Source organism: Stegostoma tigrinum, chromosome 16 (genome assembly GCF_030684315.1).
Source record: "Stegostoma tigrinum isolate sSteTig4 chromosome 16, sSteTig4.hap1, whole genome shotgun sequence".
NCBI classification, from domain to species: Eukaryota; Metazoa; Chordata; class Chondrichthyes; order Orectolobiformes; family Stegostomatidae; genus Stegostoma; species Stegostoma tigrinum.
The window spans coordinates 40,986,395-41,004,273 of NC_081369.1; the positions used below are offsets into that span (position 1 = coordinate 40,986,395).

A 17,879-nucleotide genomic window follows, 5' to 3' on the forward strand; every position below is an offset into this window, starting at 1 on the left:
AGTAGTGACACTTGGTGTTTGCGTACTGAGGATCTACGCACAGCTTGATGCAGCCGTACACAAAGGTAGCCATCAGGGTGAGGGTGTCGTTCGGTACGCCCTTTCCCCCATTTTCCAGGTCTTTGTACATGGTGTCCCTGCGGACCCGGTCCATCCTCGACCCCCAGATGAAGTGGAAGATGGCCCGGGTGACCGCAGCAGCACAGGTCCAGGGAATAGGCCAGGCCTGTGCCACATACAACAGTACCGAAAGCCCCTCAAACCTGACAACCAGGTTCTTACCCGCGATCGAGGGGGACCGGAGCGTGCCCCTGCCCAGCTTCTGCTTCAAATTTGGTGATACGCTCCTCCCAAGTCTTAGTGCACGCCCCAGCTCCACCAAACCAAACACCTAGCACCTTCAGGTAGTCTGTCCTGACGGTGAAGGGGATGAAGGAGCGGTCGTCCCAGTTCCCGAAGAACATGACCTCGCTCTTACCCCTATTGACTTTGGCACCCGAAGCCAGTTCAAACTGGCCGCAGATGTCCAATAGTCTACTCACCGACCGACGATCGGTGCAGAAGACGGCGACATCGTCCATGTACAGGGAGTTCTTGACCTGAAGGCCTCCGCTGCCTGGAATAGTCATGCCCTTCAGGCTCACGTCCTTTCTGATGGATGCGGCGAAGGGCTCCACACAGCACATGAGCAAGGCAGGAGAGAGTGGGCAGCCCTGCCTGACTCCAGATCTAACAGGAAAACTGTCTGATTCCCACCCGTTGATCGAGACTGCGCTAACGATGTTGGCGTAGAGCAGCCGGATCCAATTGCGGATGCCCTCCCCGAACCCCAATTTGGAGAGGATGTCCCTCATGTAAGCATGAGAGACCCTGTCGAAGGCCTTCTCCTGGTCCAGGCTGACGAGGCAGGTGTCCACCCGCCTGTCCTGTACGTAGGCGATCGTATCCCTGATGAGCGCGAGGCTCTCAGCGATCTTCCTGCCCGGCACAGCACAGGTTTGGTCAGGGTGAATCACCGACTCCAGGACAGACCTGACCCGGTTGGCCATGACCTTGGCCAGCATTTTGTAGTCCACATTCAAAAGTGAAATGGGACGCCAATTCTTAATTTCTTCCCTCTCCCCCTGCCTCTTGTAAATGAGGGTGATGATGCCCTTCCTCATGGACTTGCACATTTCCCCTGCCCGAAGCGCACTATCGTACATCTCCAGCAGGTCCTGGCCGACCAGGTCCCACAGAGCGGAATACAGCTCGACCGGTAAGCCGTCGCTTCCGGGAGTCCTATTCCTCTCCAAGGACTTGAGGGCTCTGGTCAGCTCGTCCAGGGATATCGGCCGGTCCAGCCACTCCCTCGTGCCGTCGTCTAAGACCTCCGTGATAGATGACAGGAACGACTCGGAGGCCGTGCTGTCCGTGGGCTTCATGTCGTACAGTCCGGCATAGAAGGATCTGCTGATCCTCAAAACGTCAGGCCGAGACGATGTCACTGAGCCATCGTCCTCCTTCAGCCGGCTAAGCACAGAGCTCTTTGTGCACCTTCTGAAAGAAGAAACGCGAGCACGTCTCGTCCTGCTCCACAGAGTGGACCCTGGACCGGAAGATTATCCTGGAGGCCTCCGTGGCAAAGAGCGAGGCTTGCTGGCCCCTCACCTTGCAGAGGTCCTCCGTGACATCAACCCCCATCAACTGCAGAAGGAGCAGGTTCTGCACCCTTTTCTGGAGTCGCGACAGCTTTCCCCGCCTCTCTCTCGCCTTCCGAACACCCTTGAGGACAAAGAACCTCTTGATGTTCTCCTTCACCGTCTCCCACCAGTCGCCCGGAGACTCAAAGAGGGGTTTCATTTTCATGGTTCTCCAACTGGCGTACTCCGTCTTAAGCTCCCCGATGTTCTCTGGGGTCAACAGAGTCGTGTTGAGCTTCCACATCCCCTTACCGGCCGGCTGGTCGTCCTGTAAGTGACAGTCGGCCAGCAGGAGGCAGTGGTCAGAGAAGAACACCGGCTCAACGCCGGTGGACCTGACCGAGAACGCCCGTGACACAAACAGGAAGTCTATCCTTGCGCAGATAGACCTGTCTGGCCGCGACCAGGTGTACCTCCGCTGCGCTCCATCTGCAGGGGTGCTGAAGATGTCGAGCAGCTTGGCGTCCTTCACCGTGCCCATCAGGAATCTGGACGTGACGTCCAGTTGACTCCCCCCACCCGCTGTCCCCACGCCGGATCTTCCATCTGCATCAATGATGCAGTTGAAGTCTCCGCCTAGGATGACCGGCCTGGACGTAGCCAGCAGGGGTGGAAGCCGCTGCAGGACGTCCAACCGCTCACTCCGTACCGCTGGGGCGTACACGTTGATCACCCTCAGGGGAGCATTCCTGTAGGTGACGTCAGCCACTAGGAGGCGCCCCCCCCACCACCTCCTGAACTTGAGAGATGGTGAAGTCGCACCCCTGCAGCAGAATAGCCAGGCCCGAGGAGCGACAGTCGTTACCCCCCGACCAGATCGAAGGCCCACAGGTCCAGGCGCCGGACCATTTCCCGTACCTGCCGGGGTGCGGTATCCCGCACTCCTGCGGAAACAGGAGGTCCGCCTTGACGGTGGTCAGGTAGGCCAACGTGGACACACATCTCGCGGCTGACTTGACGCTGCGCACATTAATGCTCGCAACTCGTACCCCCATTGTGGGCAGTGACCGCAGTACCCTCCCCAAGTCCAAGGTCCAGCCCCTGCATCTGTCCCTTCATGCCCATTGCCTGGGCTAACTGCTGGACGCTGTCCGGGCTCAGGAAACCGTCCGTGCTGCCTTCCGGGTGGCATCCCCCCGTCAGGGGTGCGGACGCAGGAGTGTCCGGCTCCGGGTCAGGCTGGGGACGCGCTGTTTCCTCCTGCCCACCTGGAAGTTCCAGGGGGCCCTCCAGTGCCCCAGCGGCACTTGACTGGGTGTCGGAGGGAGCATCAGGACACCTCTCCTCACCTGGAAGCGGGGTGCTGCTTTCCTTCTCCCTCGAGATCTTTAACCTCTGCTTCGGGTGGGCCCTCTCTGAATCCCCCTCATCAGAGGAGCTCTTATAGCTCCCCTGTAGCTGCCTCTTCCCGCCTGATGGTTGCGGTTCTTGGGCCCGTCCACGCACCTTCCTCCTCGCTTTCCGGACCGTTGTCCACTCCCCTACTCCCCTGGGTCGCCTGTCGCCGCCTCCCTCGACTCCGGGTTGTTGGGGGGGGGGGGGAGCGGAGCCTGCAGGCGTGCTTTGCCGGCCTCGGGCCCATCCTGCGGGGCTGGGCCCTCCTGTGCAGCCTGGCCCTCCTGCTCATTAGTGGGGTCCTTGCAGTGCCCTGGTGCCTTCCTCTCCTCCGGGGGGGCTGGCCCCGCATTGCCCCTGCTGGCAACCTGGGCATAGGTGGTCCCCCGCTGCGGGCATGCCCTATAGAGGTGGCCCACTTCCCCGCAAAGGTTGCAGCTTTTCTCTAATGGGCAATCCTTGGCAAGGTGTCCCTCCTCCCTGCAGATGGTGGCTTTGCAGTCGGCCGCCACGTGACCTGACCTACCACAGGCATGGCAGACTTTAGGTTGCCCTGCATAGGTCAGGTAGCCTTTGCTCCCGCCGATCGCGAAGCTGGATGGTGGGTATACGACATTCCCGTCCGCGCCCATCCTCAGCGTCACCTTGACCTGCCTCTTACTGGTCCAGATGCCAAAGGGGTCCATGACGTCAGTTAGGCCCCCTTCCACCTTCACGTACCTTCTGAGGAAGGTCAGGACATCAACTGCTGGCACATGCGGGTTGTACATGTGTACAGTCACCATACGGCTCCTCTGCGCTGGCATCACAAACAGTGGGATAACGGTCAATACAGAGAGGGGGCCCTCACCTCCTTTCTCCTTGAAAACCTCCAGGAAGCGCTCGCAAAGCTTGGCACTCCTGAAGGTCACATCGTAAAAACCTCCTCCGGGGAAATCCTACAGGCAGTAAATGTCCGCAGCAGTGAACCCACAACAGCCCAACAGGACCCTCTTCACAAAGAAGGTGCGGTCCACAGGTGCACCTTCCTCCACCTTCTTTACAGAAACACGGATGGTGTTCCGGACCCCCTGACCTGGGGCACGAGCACTTGCCGCAGCCATCGTTGCAGGTTGGCTGTTCCCCTGAACCGGCGTTAGGCCGAAGCCAGCATTAATATCCACTGGTTGCAAGGGTGCACAGCCAACCTGACGTCCTCCTTTCACCTCCAAGACAGCACTCCCCCCCCGCCTTGGTCCACAAGAGAGTGGGTCTTTATTTTGTTCCAGATGCAAGCTGGTTCACTGATCTTGAAGGTTTGTTCCCCAATGTTTTGTCACCATTCCAGGTAACATCATCCAACAAAGCACTGGTGTTATGTCCCGCTTTCTATTTACCTGGTTAGGTTTCTTGGGTTGGTGATGTCATTTCCTGCGTTGGTGATGTCATTTCCTGTTCTTTTTCTCAGGGGATGGTAGATTGGCTCCAAATCAATGTGTCTGTTGATGGAGTTCCGGTTAGAATGCCATGCTTCTAAGAATTCTCATGCCTGTCTCTGTTTGGCTTGTCCTTGGATGGATGTGTTGTCCCAATCAAAGTGGTGTCCTTCCTCATCTATATGTAAGGATATGAGTGATAGTGGGGCATGAGAAAAAGAACAGGAAATGACATCACCAATGCAGGAAATGACATCACCAACCCAAGGAAGCCTAACCAGATAAATAGAAAGCGGGACATAGCACCAGTGCTTTTTTGGAGGCTCACTAGTGATGTTACCTAGAATGGTGATGAAATGTCTGACATTGTTTGGCTGGTGGTGAGAGGGGCTCTGCCAGTGTGATCCTTTATGCATGCCTGGAATCTCTGCGCCACCGCACGCTGCCCTTGAGGCGGCAGCCGGGGGGGGATGAGACTGTTGATCACCTCCTTCTGGAGTGTGCCTATGTGCAGGAGGTCTGGAGGGGGATGCAGTGGTATTTGTCGAGGTTCGTCCTGAGCAGCTCCGTGACGCAGGACTCCGTGTTTCCCGGGATGCACACCGAGACCAACATCAACTGCATCTGGAGGACCATCAATGCGGTGAAAGATGCTCTTTGGTCTGCCTGCAACTTGCTGGTCTGCCAGCTGAAAGAACTGACCCCAACCGAATGTTGCAGACTGGCGCACTCCAAGGTCCAGGACTACGTGCTGAGGGATGCGCTAAAGCTTGGGGCAGCTGCTGCCAAGGCGCGGTGGGGAAAGACCATAGTATGAAACCCCTCATCCAGAATAGGAAAAAAGGACCTTTCTGGTAACTGGGCCTAACAGGTGCCCTCCCCAACTGGTCAGGGGGCCAAATGGGACTGTGCGGGCTGACGTCTGCCGAGGTATTTTCTTTGCTTTGTTTTTTTTCTTTTTTTTTCCTTTAGTTGGTGTACGTACCCCCTGGGTAACCTGGAGCGGCTTGCATGACTGGGTAGGTGTATAAATATGTTTTATTTTTTGTACATCTTATGAATAAAGTATATTTTTTCAAATGGTAAAAAAAAAAGTGATGAAATGTTTGAAAACTAACCTTCCAGTTCAGTGAGCAATCTCTCATCCAGAACCTCAACCTGAGCTACAAATCTTCTCAAAACTCGCTAGAATGACACAGATTATAACCTAAAATTAGCTACAAAGCAAGTTGGTTTAAGGATCCAAATAATCACGGTAGATTCCATTGGTTGACTATATTGTGGATTTAGTTGGGCCTGATTTGTTAAGGCATGGTAAAAATGGCAGATCGTGATTCTCTGATTCATGCTCAAATTAGTCTTCTAAATCTTCACGGAATATGATTGAATAAGGTACCGGTAATTGTGTGTGTATATACGGGACTTAGTTTAAAGTGGAAGGAATTTGCTTTGCTTTTTTAATCTCTTCATCCTGTAGGAATTGGTTCTTAATCTACTGTAGGAGAAGAAGCTATCTATCTGTTTGATGACTGTCTGGAAAGTGGTTGGGGTCTATCTGATGCCTAAGATTTAAAATATTCAAGGAACAAGGATAAGGCTAAGAAAATATATTTGAAAGAGGGAACATAATTAACTGGATGAACTAATTAAATAGATAATTAAATCAAATTTAGGAGGGAGGAAAGATGATGTATCATGGCCATAGCGTGTAGAATTCCCTGGATGCCAGTATGACCCAAAGCAAACACATCTACTAGAGATAACAAGGTGTAGAGCTGGATGAACACAGCAGGCCAAGCAGCATCGGAGGAGCAGGAAAGCTGATGTTTTGGGCCTAGACCCTATTAGACATTTTGCAGCTCAAGCAGCTCCAACTGTGTTTGTGAGCTGGAAGTTGAGCTGTATACAATACAGCAGGGAGGGGAAAGTTAACTGGATATTTGTATTTGGTGACTGGTCAGGGACAGGGGAGTGTGGTTGCAGCTGAGGAAAATAAGGAGACCAAGATGCCAAGAATGCAGGAACCTCAGATTTTGCAATTGTTCAACAAGTTTGAAGCTCTTTCAGCTTGCATGGAGTAGAGGTGAGGGATGCAGGGTTGGTGGATTAACCACCATGGCATTGTTGAAAGCCATTCAAGCAGGGGGAGCTAATAGAAATATAATAATATTAGAGACAGAATAGTATTTAGTGCAGCAAAAGAGAGTCCAGAGGGTTTTGTTACCTGCCTGGTGCCAGGGTTTGGGGTATCAGCTTATAGCTGGAGAGGAATTTATAATGTTCCAGCCATCACTGTCCATGCAGGTACCAACATCACAGACAGAGCAAAGAAAGATGATCATAATGAAGCGCTAAATGTTTTGGCTTTTGAGGTTCAACAAGCATAGATTTATTCAAGCCTATGTTAGGCACAGGTTGCTCCTGGTTACCCAAAATAACTTTTCAGAAATGCAAAGGTTTCAGCACAGTTTATGATTCTCAACACGATATGGGGTCTCTGCTTTTCTCAATCTCAGCCTTGGGTCTGCTGGTTTCTATGGCAGCCAAACCTTCAGTTTTCCATATTAGCTCAGTCTGCATTGCCCTAGTTAATTGTTACCACTGAAGTCAAGCATATCTACAGCTAAGAATACGTACACCTTAATTTTTAATGGACTTCATACCACCCCTTCGTCTGTACTTCACAGAAAAATTAAGTGAAACTGTGAATATAATAACCTCTGGATAATTATGAGTCATGTCCAATTTATCATAGTGCAAATGAGGTTAGAGAAATAAATGCATACCACAAAGACTCGTGTGGCAGTAAAGTAAATAGTTGTGGGGGAGGCGGGGCAAAGGATCAAAGTTGGAAAGATGTGGTAAAGACTAGAGTCAAGGCAAGAAGCAAATGTCTTAAGGTGGGAAATGATAAGCGGACCCTGACAGAAGGGATGGCGACTGCATGCCCAACAGTAAATCAACAGATAATGTTAAAGATTTCAAAAATAAGAAAAGGACAAAACTATAAGCTCTGTATCTGAAGTAACATTGCGTTCCAAACACAATAGACTACCTGTCGACCTAAACAGAAATGACCAAGTGCACATTGATCACCATTACAGAGATATTACTGCATGATGACCTAGATTGGGACCTGAATACTGAGCAGTACATGATATTTAGGAAGGGCAGAAAGCCAGGAACATGTACCTCTATTAATTAACTTTGATATTAACTCTTTAGAGGGGGATGATCAGAATTCAGGAAACCAGTGTGTAGAAGCAGTTTGGGAAGAGAGGGGGAAAAAAAATGATAAAGGAAAAAAGCCACTTGTGGGAGTGGCATACAGATCCCTGAATGGTAATGATGTAAGAGAATGCACATAAATAAAGAAATAATGGGATCTTGTCAGAAAGTAACAGTGATAATATGGAAAATTTAACCTACATAAAGACTTTAAAAATCAGATGGGCAAATGTAGCAAAGTTTAGAGGTTCATTGACTAGAATATTTTCTTGGACCAGAATGTTTTGAAGCCAACCAGTGAACAAACTATACTGGACGTGGTCTGGTACATTGTGATAGGATTTGAGTATTATTGTTAAAAGAAAACATACTCTTTTGAAACTTTTGATCTTACATTCATCACAAGAATACCAGTTAACGGAAAGACCAACTGCATGTTGGTTGGTCAGCAAGTGGACCCTAGTTGATACAAGTGTTACCATGGAGATTACACTGTAACAGACCACGTATTTCCTTTTTTTTGGACTACAAACTGAAAGAAAAGTTGGACTGCAATATCTGGAATACCATGAAGATTTTGCAACTTGCAAATGAAGAGTTGCATATTCTTTAGCTGCGCATACAATGCTGCTTTTCTGAAATAGTAAACGGGAGAATTTGAAACTGAATGGCACAAAGAAGCTTTTAAATTAAGCTAGTTATTGCCTGATACCAGCCCTGTCATTGATTAAGCTGTGCTGAGTGATTTTTAACTCTGCTTACTGATTATTAAAAAGCTTTAAGTGCCTAGAACAACAGAGTAATAAAAAGACCTGGAGCTTTTATACAGAAAGCATCCATTGCTCTCTTTTTTTCTTTATCTCTCTTTATGTGGGGAAAAATGCAGAAAAATCAATAAGCTTAAAAGAAAGCCCTCAGAAAAGAAAAGACTTAGCTCCACCTGAGAGCTCCACCTGATCAACCATCATATCAAAGGAGGACTGTAACCTTACAGAACACAGCTTTCTTTGACGTAACTTGTGCTGTTAGTAAAGGAGAACCAGCGGATGTCCTGTTCTTAGATTTCAAGAAGACATTTGATAAAGCACCAAATCCAAGTTATCGAAGAAAAAGACTTGTGATGTAGGGATATCATATTGGCATGAAGAAAAAATTGGCGAGTTAATAGGAAACAGAAAGCAGACATTTAAAGTTTGAGAGAAGATTTGCAGCTCGGGTTGTGGATGAGGTTGTAGATCTGCTCGTTGAGCCAGTGGGTCTGGTTGCAAACGTTTCGTCACCCTGCTAGGTAACGTAGTCAGTGCATCTCCGGAGAAGCGTTAGTGTTCTGTCCTGCTTGTTATTTATATGCTTCAGTTTGCTGGGCTGTTTGGTATTACTTCCGGTTCTGTTTCACAGTGGTTTATAATTCAATGTGTGTATCGATGGCGTTCTGGTTGGAATACTGAGCTTCCAGGAATTCCCTGGTGTGTCTCTCTTTCGCTTGTGCGATTATCGATGTGTTGTCCCAGTCAAACCTGTGTCCCTTGTTGTCCGTATGTAGTGAAATAAGCGAGAACTGGTCATGTCTCTCAGTTGCTAGTTGGTGTTCACGTATCTGTATTGTCAGTTTTCTTCCAATTTGGCCAATGTAGTGTTTCTCACAGTCCTTGCACGGTATTTTGTATATTACACCAATTTTGCTGGTTTTAGGTATGAGATCCTTTTTATTTGTCCGTAGCTGTCATAGGGTGGTTGTTGGTTTGTGGGCTACTGTGAAACCTAGGGGCCTGAGCAGCCTTGTGGTCATCTCTGAAATGTCCTTGATGTACAACAGGGTGATCAGTGAGTCTGGTCGTGTTGGGTTGGAGGTCATGGCAGATTGTGCTTTTTGAGTATCCATTTCTTTTGAAGACTCCGTATAGATGCTCCTGTTCTGCTTTGCATAGTTCCAGGTTGCTGCAATGTGTTGTGGCTCATTTTAAATAGTGTCCTGATGCAGCTCCATTTGTGGGCAGTGGGATGGTTGGTGTGATTGAGTATCTGGTCCATATGTGTGGTCTTTCCATATACACTAGTCATCAACAAACACATTCAATCAGACCTCGGGTACAAACCACTAAGAAACAGAAACAGAAGCGTTGCCAACCACCCCAGCAAACCGAGGCATATAAATAACAAATGGGACAGAACACCAATGCTTCACCAGAGGTGCATTGACGATGTTACCTAGCAGGGTGATGAAATGTTTGCAACCGAACCCACCGGCTCGGTGAGCATGTCTACAACCTCGGAAAGCAGTCAGAAATGGTCATTTTCTGACTGGCAAAATATAATGAGTAGTGTGCCACAGGGATCAGTGCTGACATCTTTTTTTTTACAACCTATATAAATAAATTGGATGGAGGAACTAAAGGTATACTTGTCAAATTTGCACAAATTTAGGAGGAAAAGTAAGTTACGCAGAAGACAGAAGGAGGATACAAAGGGAAGCAGATAGGTTAAGTAAGTGGGCAAAGATTTGGCAAATGTAGAACAATGTGGGAAAATATGGAATTGCCTATATTGGCAGGAAGAATAAAAAGGAAGCACGTTATCTAAGTGGTGACAGATTGCAGGGTTTGAGATGCAGAGGGAACTGTGTGTCTACTGTATGAATCACAAAAGGTAATATGCAGGTCCAGCAAGCAATTCAATGCTATCATTTGTGATGAAGGGAAGTGAGCCAAAGGAAGGGAGGTTATTCATTATTTAGATAAAGTATCACTGAAATTGAATCTGGAGTGCTGTATACAGTATTGGTCTCCATCTTTAACTAATGCAAAGCGCAATACACGGAGTAGGAGGTTTTATAAAGAGAAATTGGATCAGTTGGGTTTGTATCCACTAGAATTTAGATGAATAAGAGCAATTTTTGTGAAACATCTAAGATCCTGAGGGATCTTAACGGTATGAATAAGAAAAGGAATTTGCCTGTTGGTGGAGAATCTAGAACTCGGTTATTGTTTAAATTTAAAGTGACTCCATTTAAGAAAAAGAGTAAAAGTGTTTTCCCCACAAGAGTGGGGTGAGCCTTTGGAACTTAATTTCTCAAAAGGTGGTTGAAGTAGATTCCTTCATTGTTGCTAAGGTCGGTATAAATAGATTCTCGATTACCAATGAATGAAAAGATGCTAGAGGTCTATGATTGTGGAATAATCATCTCAGACATAATCCTATTAAATTTTGAAACAGGACCAAAGAACTGAATGGCCTACTTCTTTTAATTTGTACGTTCCTTTCAAATTCACCACTGCATTGACAAAAGAATTAAGTCATGGGAAAGATCACATTTGGTCTTGGAATTGCAATTAGTGAAGTTTCTGAGATGATTGTCTCTTATTTTTATAGATTTTTGAGGCTTGGAATTGAAATCTGTTCTATATAACTGATTTGTAGCTTAGGATAAGTAGAAATCTGCCAAAACTGGTGGATTATAAGTTCAGAAATTGCCAATATGTACGTGGAAACCATTTTATTTGGTGTTCTTGGTTAAATAACATATAGCGTAGATATCATCGAAAATATGTAGATCATCGTCAATGTTCCAACACTTTACTCTGCAGGTACATTTTACACTCTGGTCCAGATCTTCTGATAGAAGAACAATCAGAGCAGCAGTATTGACTGAATTTGTGCATAACAACCATGTTGAAAATCTCATGACAGCTGATGATGTGGGAATTGTCCAGAAAGTTTACATTTCTGATGGACAATCACCTGGTGCCATCTGAAAAAGTCTTAACTCTGATTTTTGCATTGGATGCTTTGGAGGTTTCTGAATTACTTATCTTAATAGTTAGTCAAGACAAGTTAAATATATGATCATTTCTGAATGTTTCACAGATGCTCAGTTTTGATTTCAATCCATTCGGATCATTTGGAGGGAAAGCCATCACTGGTGGTGTCGCTGGTTTGTCTCTGCTGTCCTCTAACCACACTGAAGTTGCAGCCTACAATCTGTCAGAGAATATTGAGGTAATTTCTATTATTGTTTGGATTGTTACCCAAACCTTTATCATGTTCCTCAGTGCAAGATGTGATTATTATATGTTGATTATTTTCCTGTGAACTAAATCCACGCCCATGTCTATCACAGGCTAACATTTATGCTAACCATTAATACGACGCTAGAAACCAGATGAGATGCACCTCCTGTCAGTCTAGAAGCTGCTTAATAGCATTAAGACCATAAGATGATGAGATATAGGAGCAGAATTAGACCATGCAGCCCATCACATTTCCTCTGTCATTCAATCATGGCTGATCTGATTCTCAACCTCATTCTCCTGACTTTGCATGTAACCTTTGATCCCCTTACTAATCAAGAACCTATCTATCTCTGTCTTGTATGCACTCAATGGCTTGGCCGCCATAGTCTTTTGTGGCAATAAGTTCCACAGATTCCCCACCCTCTGGCTAAAGAAATTTCTCCTCATCCCAGTTGTAAAGAGCCGTCCCTTCACTCTAAGGCTGTGCTGGTTGGTCCCAGTCTTTCTACTAGTGGAAACATCGTGTCCATATCCATTCTTTTCAGGTTTCTCAGTATTCCATAAGCTTCAATAAGTTCCTTTGAAACTCCATCCAGTACAGACCAAGAGTCCTCACGTCAACACTGTCAACCCCGGAATCATTCTTGTACAGCTTCTCCGGTTCCCTCCAATGCTAGCATATTCTTCTTTAGCTACAACTCCCAAATCTACTCTCAATGATTCAAATACAGTCTGACCAGACCCTTAAACAGCCTCAGCAGTACATCACTGCTCTTGTATTCTCGCCCTCTCAAAATGAATATTAATATTGCATTTGTCTTCCCAACTACCAAACCAAATAAAAGTCCTTCTGCAGCCTCCCCATTTACTCAAGACAACCTATCCATCTGTCTATCATCGTGTCATCTGCAAACTTAGCAACAATGGCCTCAGTTCCTTCATTGAGATCGTCAATGCCTAATGTGAATAGTTGTGGTCCCCACACTGACCCCTGTAAACCCCACCAGCCACTGACTGCCATCCTGAAAAAAACCCTCTATTTCCATTTCGGGTCTGGTGACCCTTCCTCAGAACTGGACCCGAAATTTTAACTCTGTTTTTTCCTTCACAGATGCTGCCAGACTTGCTGAGCTTTTCTAGCAACTTTGTTTTTGTTCCTGATTTACACCATCTGCAGATCTTTATTTAGTATCTTATCAGTGATGACTTGCTCGTCTTTAATGAGAGAGCACTTTGCTCTGTGATTCTTCAAATAATTCATCAAGGACCCAGTGTCTTGTGGGTTTGTGATGGTTAACCTGGTAACCAAGTAGGATTCACTCTATGTAAGAAATGACTGCCAAGTGTGTTCCCATGCATTGTAAATAGCCAAGACCAAAAAAAACACTAACCTTCCCTTTTTTCCTTAAGGCCATAGGAAGGACTGGGAATGGGTTTATTCAAATCTAAAGGCAGGATCTTCATTATTGTCATAGACAATTACCCAAAATGGATTGAACAAATGTCTGCTCAGTATCACTTAGACACCATGATTCTAAAAGCACTCAAAGGAATCTATTCAAAGCATGAGATTCCAAAGAAGCCAAAAGAGGAGCATGGACAAAAACTGGATGACTGATGAATCAAGCTTTGAATCTTGCACGATAAAGTTATTAATGTTTACCACGACAAAATGAGTTAGATACATTTTTAGACGTTAAAGGCATTAAGGGGTGTGGGAATATGACATCGATGATCATATTGAGTGGTGAAGCAGGCTCAAATGGCTGAAAGGCCTACTCCTGCTCCTAGGTTTCACGTTTACATTGGTTACCACCACCCAAAGTTACTGATGGGCAGAAGATTGAGAATGCAGTTTTCACCTCTGTCTCAAGTATTAAAAGCTGACATTTTTGTGGATAGCCACAATACATTGAAAGACCAAAGGAATAACGAGGCTCTTACCTTCAATAAAAGGGCTGCTATAAGAGTTGCCAGAGCTGAAACATGGGGAAAGAGATATGCAAGAGGTCAGTTGGAAGAAGAAATGATCAGAGCAAAAACATCATGAGTAAGTTATATTGCCAGGAAGGACAACTTCTAATTATGACAGTCTTGAGATTCTGCAACTATTTTCCTTACAAGAAAAAGCGTTGAGGTGATTTAATTGACATTTTCAAAGCAATGAGTGGTATCGATAGAATTTGAGTCAGATTAATTGGAATTAAAATGGGGATAAAATTGCAACTTCAAAAACAGCCCCTTCAATCCTCATGAATGATAATTATGATGGTCACCTTTTACTTTTTAGATTGTGCTTTTCAGGGATAATGTGAGCGACATGTTCATGAAAGAATACAGGTCATCTGGACGTCGCTTGAGCATGGAGCTAAATGTCACTTCAGATGAGGATTCTATCGTAATTCAAATAAATTCAGAAGAGCGTTGCTCCCTACAGATGTTCCTTGGTTTCCAATATATGCCCAATGAAACAATGTTTCAGCTTCAAACAGTGCTTCCAATTATAAATACCAATGGAGGTAAATTGAATTTGTTGCTATCCTTTTCACTCTTGTTATTATAAAGCCTGAACATTTTACATCCTGGGATTATTTGACTCCTAGCATACAGTAATTGCAGGTTCTCATAGCACCTCATTGCTTATTAAATATTCATCTATGTACTCATTCCAATTTTCAAACAAGTTAGATTGCAAAGTACCTCCAAAATGGTTAAAACAAAACAGGAGCAATGCTGAATTTCCAAGACAATTGTGTATCTCTGGGGTTGTAATGGCACAAATAATGAACAAAAGTATTCAATAATATCTTTCAGATATTTGAATATCATTTCAATAACTCTGCCCTGATATGGATGAGTGTGTTTAATTTCAAATGTTAGTTCTGAAAGAAAATTAGAGAGCTGTAACCTTGTGTAAACATGATAGACAACCCTAACTCACTTAAAATCCACATCTTCCAATGTTGTCTTGCACCTCCAACTTCTCCAGTATTAACAGAAGAGTCATGGGTAATGTCTAGACTCAGCTAAAGTGACTTAGAAGTCATGATGTTACAAGTAAGTCAAGATATAGGGGGAGATGATAGCCTGTTAATCAAGAGACCCAGATAACGTTCTGGGGTCCTGGGTTTGAATCCTGCCACAGCAGATGGTTGAATTTGAATTCAATAAAATGTCTGGAATTAAGAATTTAATGATGACCATGAATTCATTGTCAATTGTTGAAAAAACCCATTTGGTCCACTAATGTCCTTTCGGGAGGAAAACTCACATCCTCAACTGGTCTGACCTACATGTGACTCTACACTTAGGGCAATTAGGGATGGGCAATAAATGCTGCCTCGCAGTGATATCTTCATCCCTTTTATGAATAAAGGAAAAAAAAGTTCAATGTCATCCCTAAACATTAAGCTGAGATGTTGTAGCTTGTGTTTATCAAGTAAAATCATACAACAGACTGGATGACCAATTTACAAAATATTAGAAGAGCTGTCTCATAACCCTTAATTGACAATATTCAACTGTAAATGTAAAGATGACTTTTTTGAGAACATGGATAAAACATTTTATGTTGCCTATCTATGTTTCTAATATTAATTCTAAATGCACACTGCACCTGACAGAATCATTGTTCAGTGGTAATGTTCTTTCACTCTTAAATGATTTTAAAATTTGCAACAATTTGGCTGTCATGTGCCAAATTACAAAGGTTTTTCTGTCCTAATTTTAAAATATTAAGTTAAAAATGTATCCCATGACTTATTCAATGAATTAAATAAAATGAATGAAATTAATTCAATTTCAGGCACAACTGAAACTTAATTGGCTAATCTCAACTGTTTTTTGTCACTATACTGTATGACAATGCTTTGAGTTCCAAGCAGCTGGTTGTTCGTTATCTCTCCTGATGATTAGAAGCATTGGGATGAATTTTACACATTCTCTCCGGTGTGTTTTCAATGGGGTGGGGCAAGTAATATAGGGCAGGTGCTCAGCTCATTTTCCCCAATCACCCCCCAAACTCATCCCCACAATGATTAGAAAGGCTGGCAGCTTCAGAAGATAGAACTTTCTCCCACTGAGGGGTGGAGTGTAGCTCACCCACAGCATGTGCTACGGTTCTGGGGCAGGATTCTTGTCGGTTTCTGGCTGCCAACTTTCCTTCTGGGGGTAGATGGGAGGGAAGAAGCTTGCCACCTCCTCCCAGTTAAATTCTACCCCAACATCAATGTTTTGCACATAGTCACCATGTTGTGGGCAGTTTGGGGTCTTGTATGCTAACATTAGGGCCAATCACTTCAGTTTAGCATCGACAGACTGATGTGTGTATGGGGGCGGGGTGCAGTGGTTGGGGGGTTGGCTATAAAATGGTGAGGATGAACAGCCAATTGTCTTCCTGATACCATGGTAATTTGTCAGGGACAAGGAAAGTTGAGACTGGACCTTCGAACCAGAGGTCAATTAAGAGCTTCTTCCCTGTCACTGCTTGCGTTTTTCAGTAATTCAATAATTAGTGCATTATTTCCAGATGGAGCTCCTGTGAACACCAGCTGGTGAATTGTGGTGGCTTCTGTCTGAGTTTACTTGGGGTTTCCTTGGAATGGTATCCACTATGGCCCAAGGGGGGACCTTGTAGAGGTGGCCTCCTTTAGCAACCATCTCCTACTCCCACCAATCCCTTGCCAACCCTACCCTCATACCCCATTTGGCATTCTCTGCTAGGCACACTTCTAGCAGAGGCAACACTTCTGGTGGTACTATTAAGCAACCAGACTTATACGTGGAAGTGGGAGGCCATCATTTCAAAGGAGAGGAACCCCAAGAATGCAGTCAAGGGTACCAGAAGGTGCAGAGACAGCGCTGGGCTTCAGTCCTGCATTGTGCTGATAAATTCTGACTTGGGTAATGCTCGTGACTTCCAATTTTGTCTCCTTCCACTATGGTGTATGTAATTTTTTTTTCATTCCCTAAGATCACATATGTACCTGGATTCTGACTCCTAGAATGCTACAGCATGGAGAAGGAGTTTACTATGTGATGATTGAACCATCAAACATGTCACAGGCAGAGGTTTTGAACTATAACGTCAGTGTATTTACAACACAATGCTTATTTTGGACAGGAGAGAAATGGTCACACAATCTATGTCAGGTTAGTTTTTTTTCTCAAAGAAGATTCATATGTAACAGCTCCTAATGATAAGAGCCTGTCGGTAGTACAAACACTGGGTGGTAGTGTGATTGCAGCAGATGTGACACAAAGCTTGCAGGAGTTTTGGAAGGATTTTGTTCCATGTTTTATTACAGTTGGGAGGTTCTGGTAAATTGAAACCTTTAATGTTTGTAGTGCCAAGACAGCATGTTAAAACTCTTGACCTGAGTTGATTATTTTTGAGAATCAAATAAAGTATTTTGATGAGGAATGGGTTTAGGAAACAATATCTATGCCATTCAAATGGGGTTGTTAAAAATGAATGTTGTAGTCATAATCTGTCTGTAACTCAGATTCCAGTTAAAAGCCTCTGAGCCAAAGTTTCTCAAGCCGAAGACATCTAGCACTGATATGGCTCACTGTAAACTCCCAAAGGTTGCAATAACAACACACCTTCTGTCCCACCAAGTCTATCTAACCTTATTCAGTCATTTACTGTGTTAATTGGTGTTTGTTTAATGGAATCAATTATTTTTGTTTAATTACTTCTTTATTTATGAGAAACTAAACTAATAGCAGGGAACATTCACTAAGCTACCAACTTTTAAAAAAAGGATAAAACAGCACCTCCTAACCCCTTGCTGAATTCCTAGCCACACTGAATTCTGCAGTTGAGCAGGTCTGTTAATGAAGCCCTCAGTTCTGTGATCACTATGTGCTACGTGCTTGAATATCAGATTGCATTTTTACACATTATCTGGCCAGAGGAAACAACTTCTGAGAAATGTTGACTCCTTCCATCAGCCCTCTCCTTCAACTCTCCCCCTGCCAAACGAATTAAACTTTATCCGCATTGCACCATAAGTCTTAATATGTTGGACCTTGATCACTTAAGGAGGAATGCTAATCCATTCAGCCAGTGCTACGCATATGCGGTATACTTCTATATATTCATTTTTTTTACATTACTGTAATCAACATGTAATATTTAACTAAATGAAATGTGGACCATGTACTGTACTCATAATATGCCACAACATGTACAAATAAGCAACCAA

At 44.8% G+C, this 17,879-nt stretch overlaps 1 protein-coding gene across 1 annotated transcript in view; it reads left to right on the forward strand.

The window, feature by feature from the left end:
- LOC125459953 (polycystin-1-like protein 2) overlaps nucleotides 1-17,879 on the forward strand; it is a 93,885-nt gene that overhangs the window by 14,316 nt on the left and 61,690 nt on the right. Inside the window, exons 8-10 of the mRNA XM_059651535.1 lie at nucleotides 11,525-11,656; nucleotides 13,961-14,189; nucleotides 16,643-16,821. Of these exons, the coding sequence (XP_059507518.1) occupies nucleotides 11,525-11,656; nucleotides 13,961-14,189; nucleotides 16,643-16,821 (540 nt within the window). The remainder of the gene's footprint in view (nucleotides 1-11,524; nucleotides 11,657-13,960; nucleotides 14,190-16,642; nucleotides 16,822-17,879) is intronic.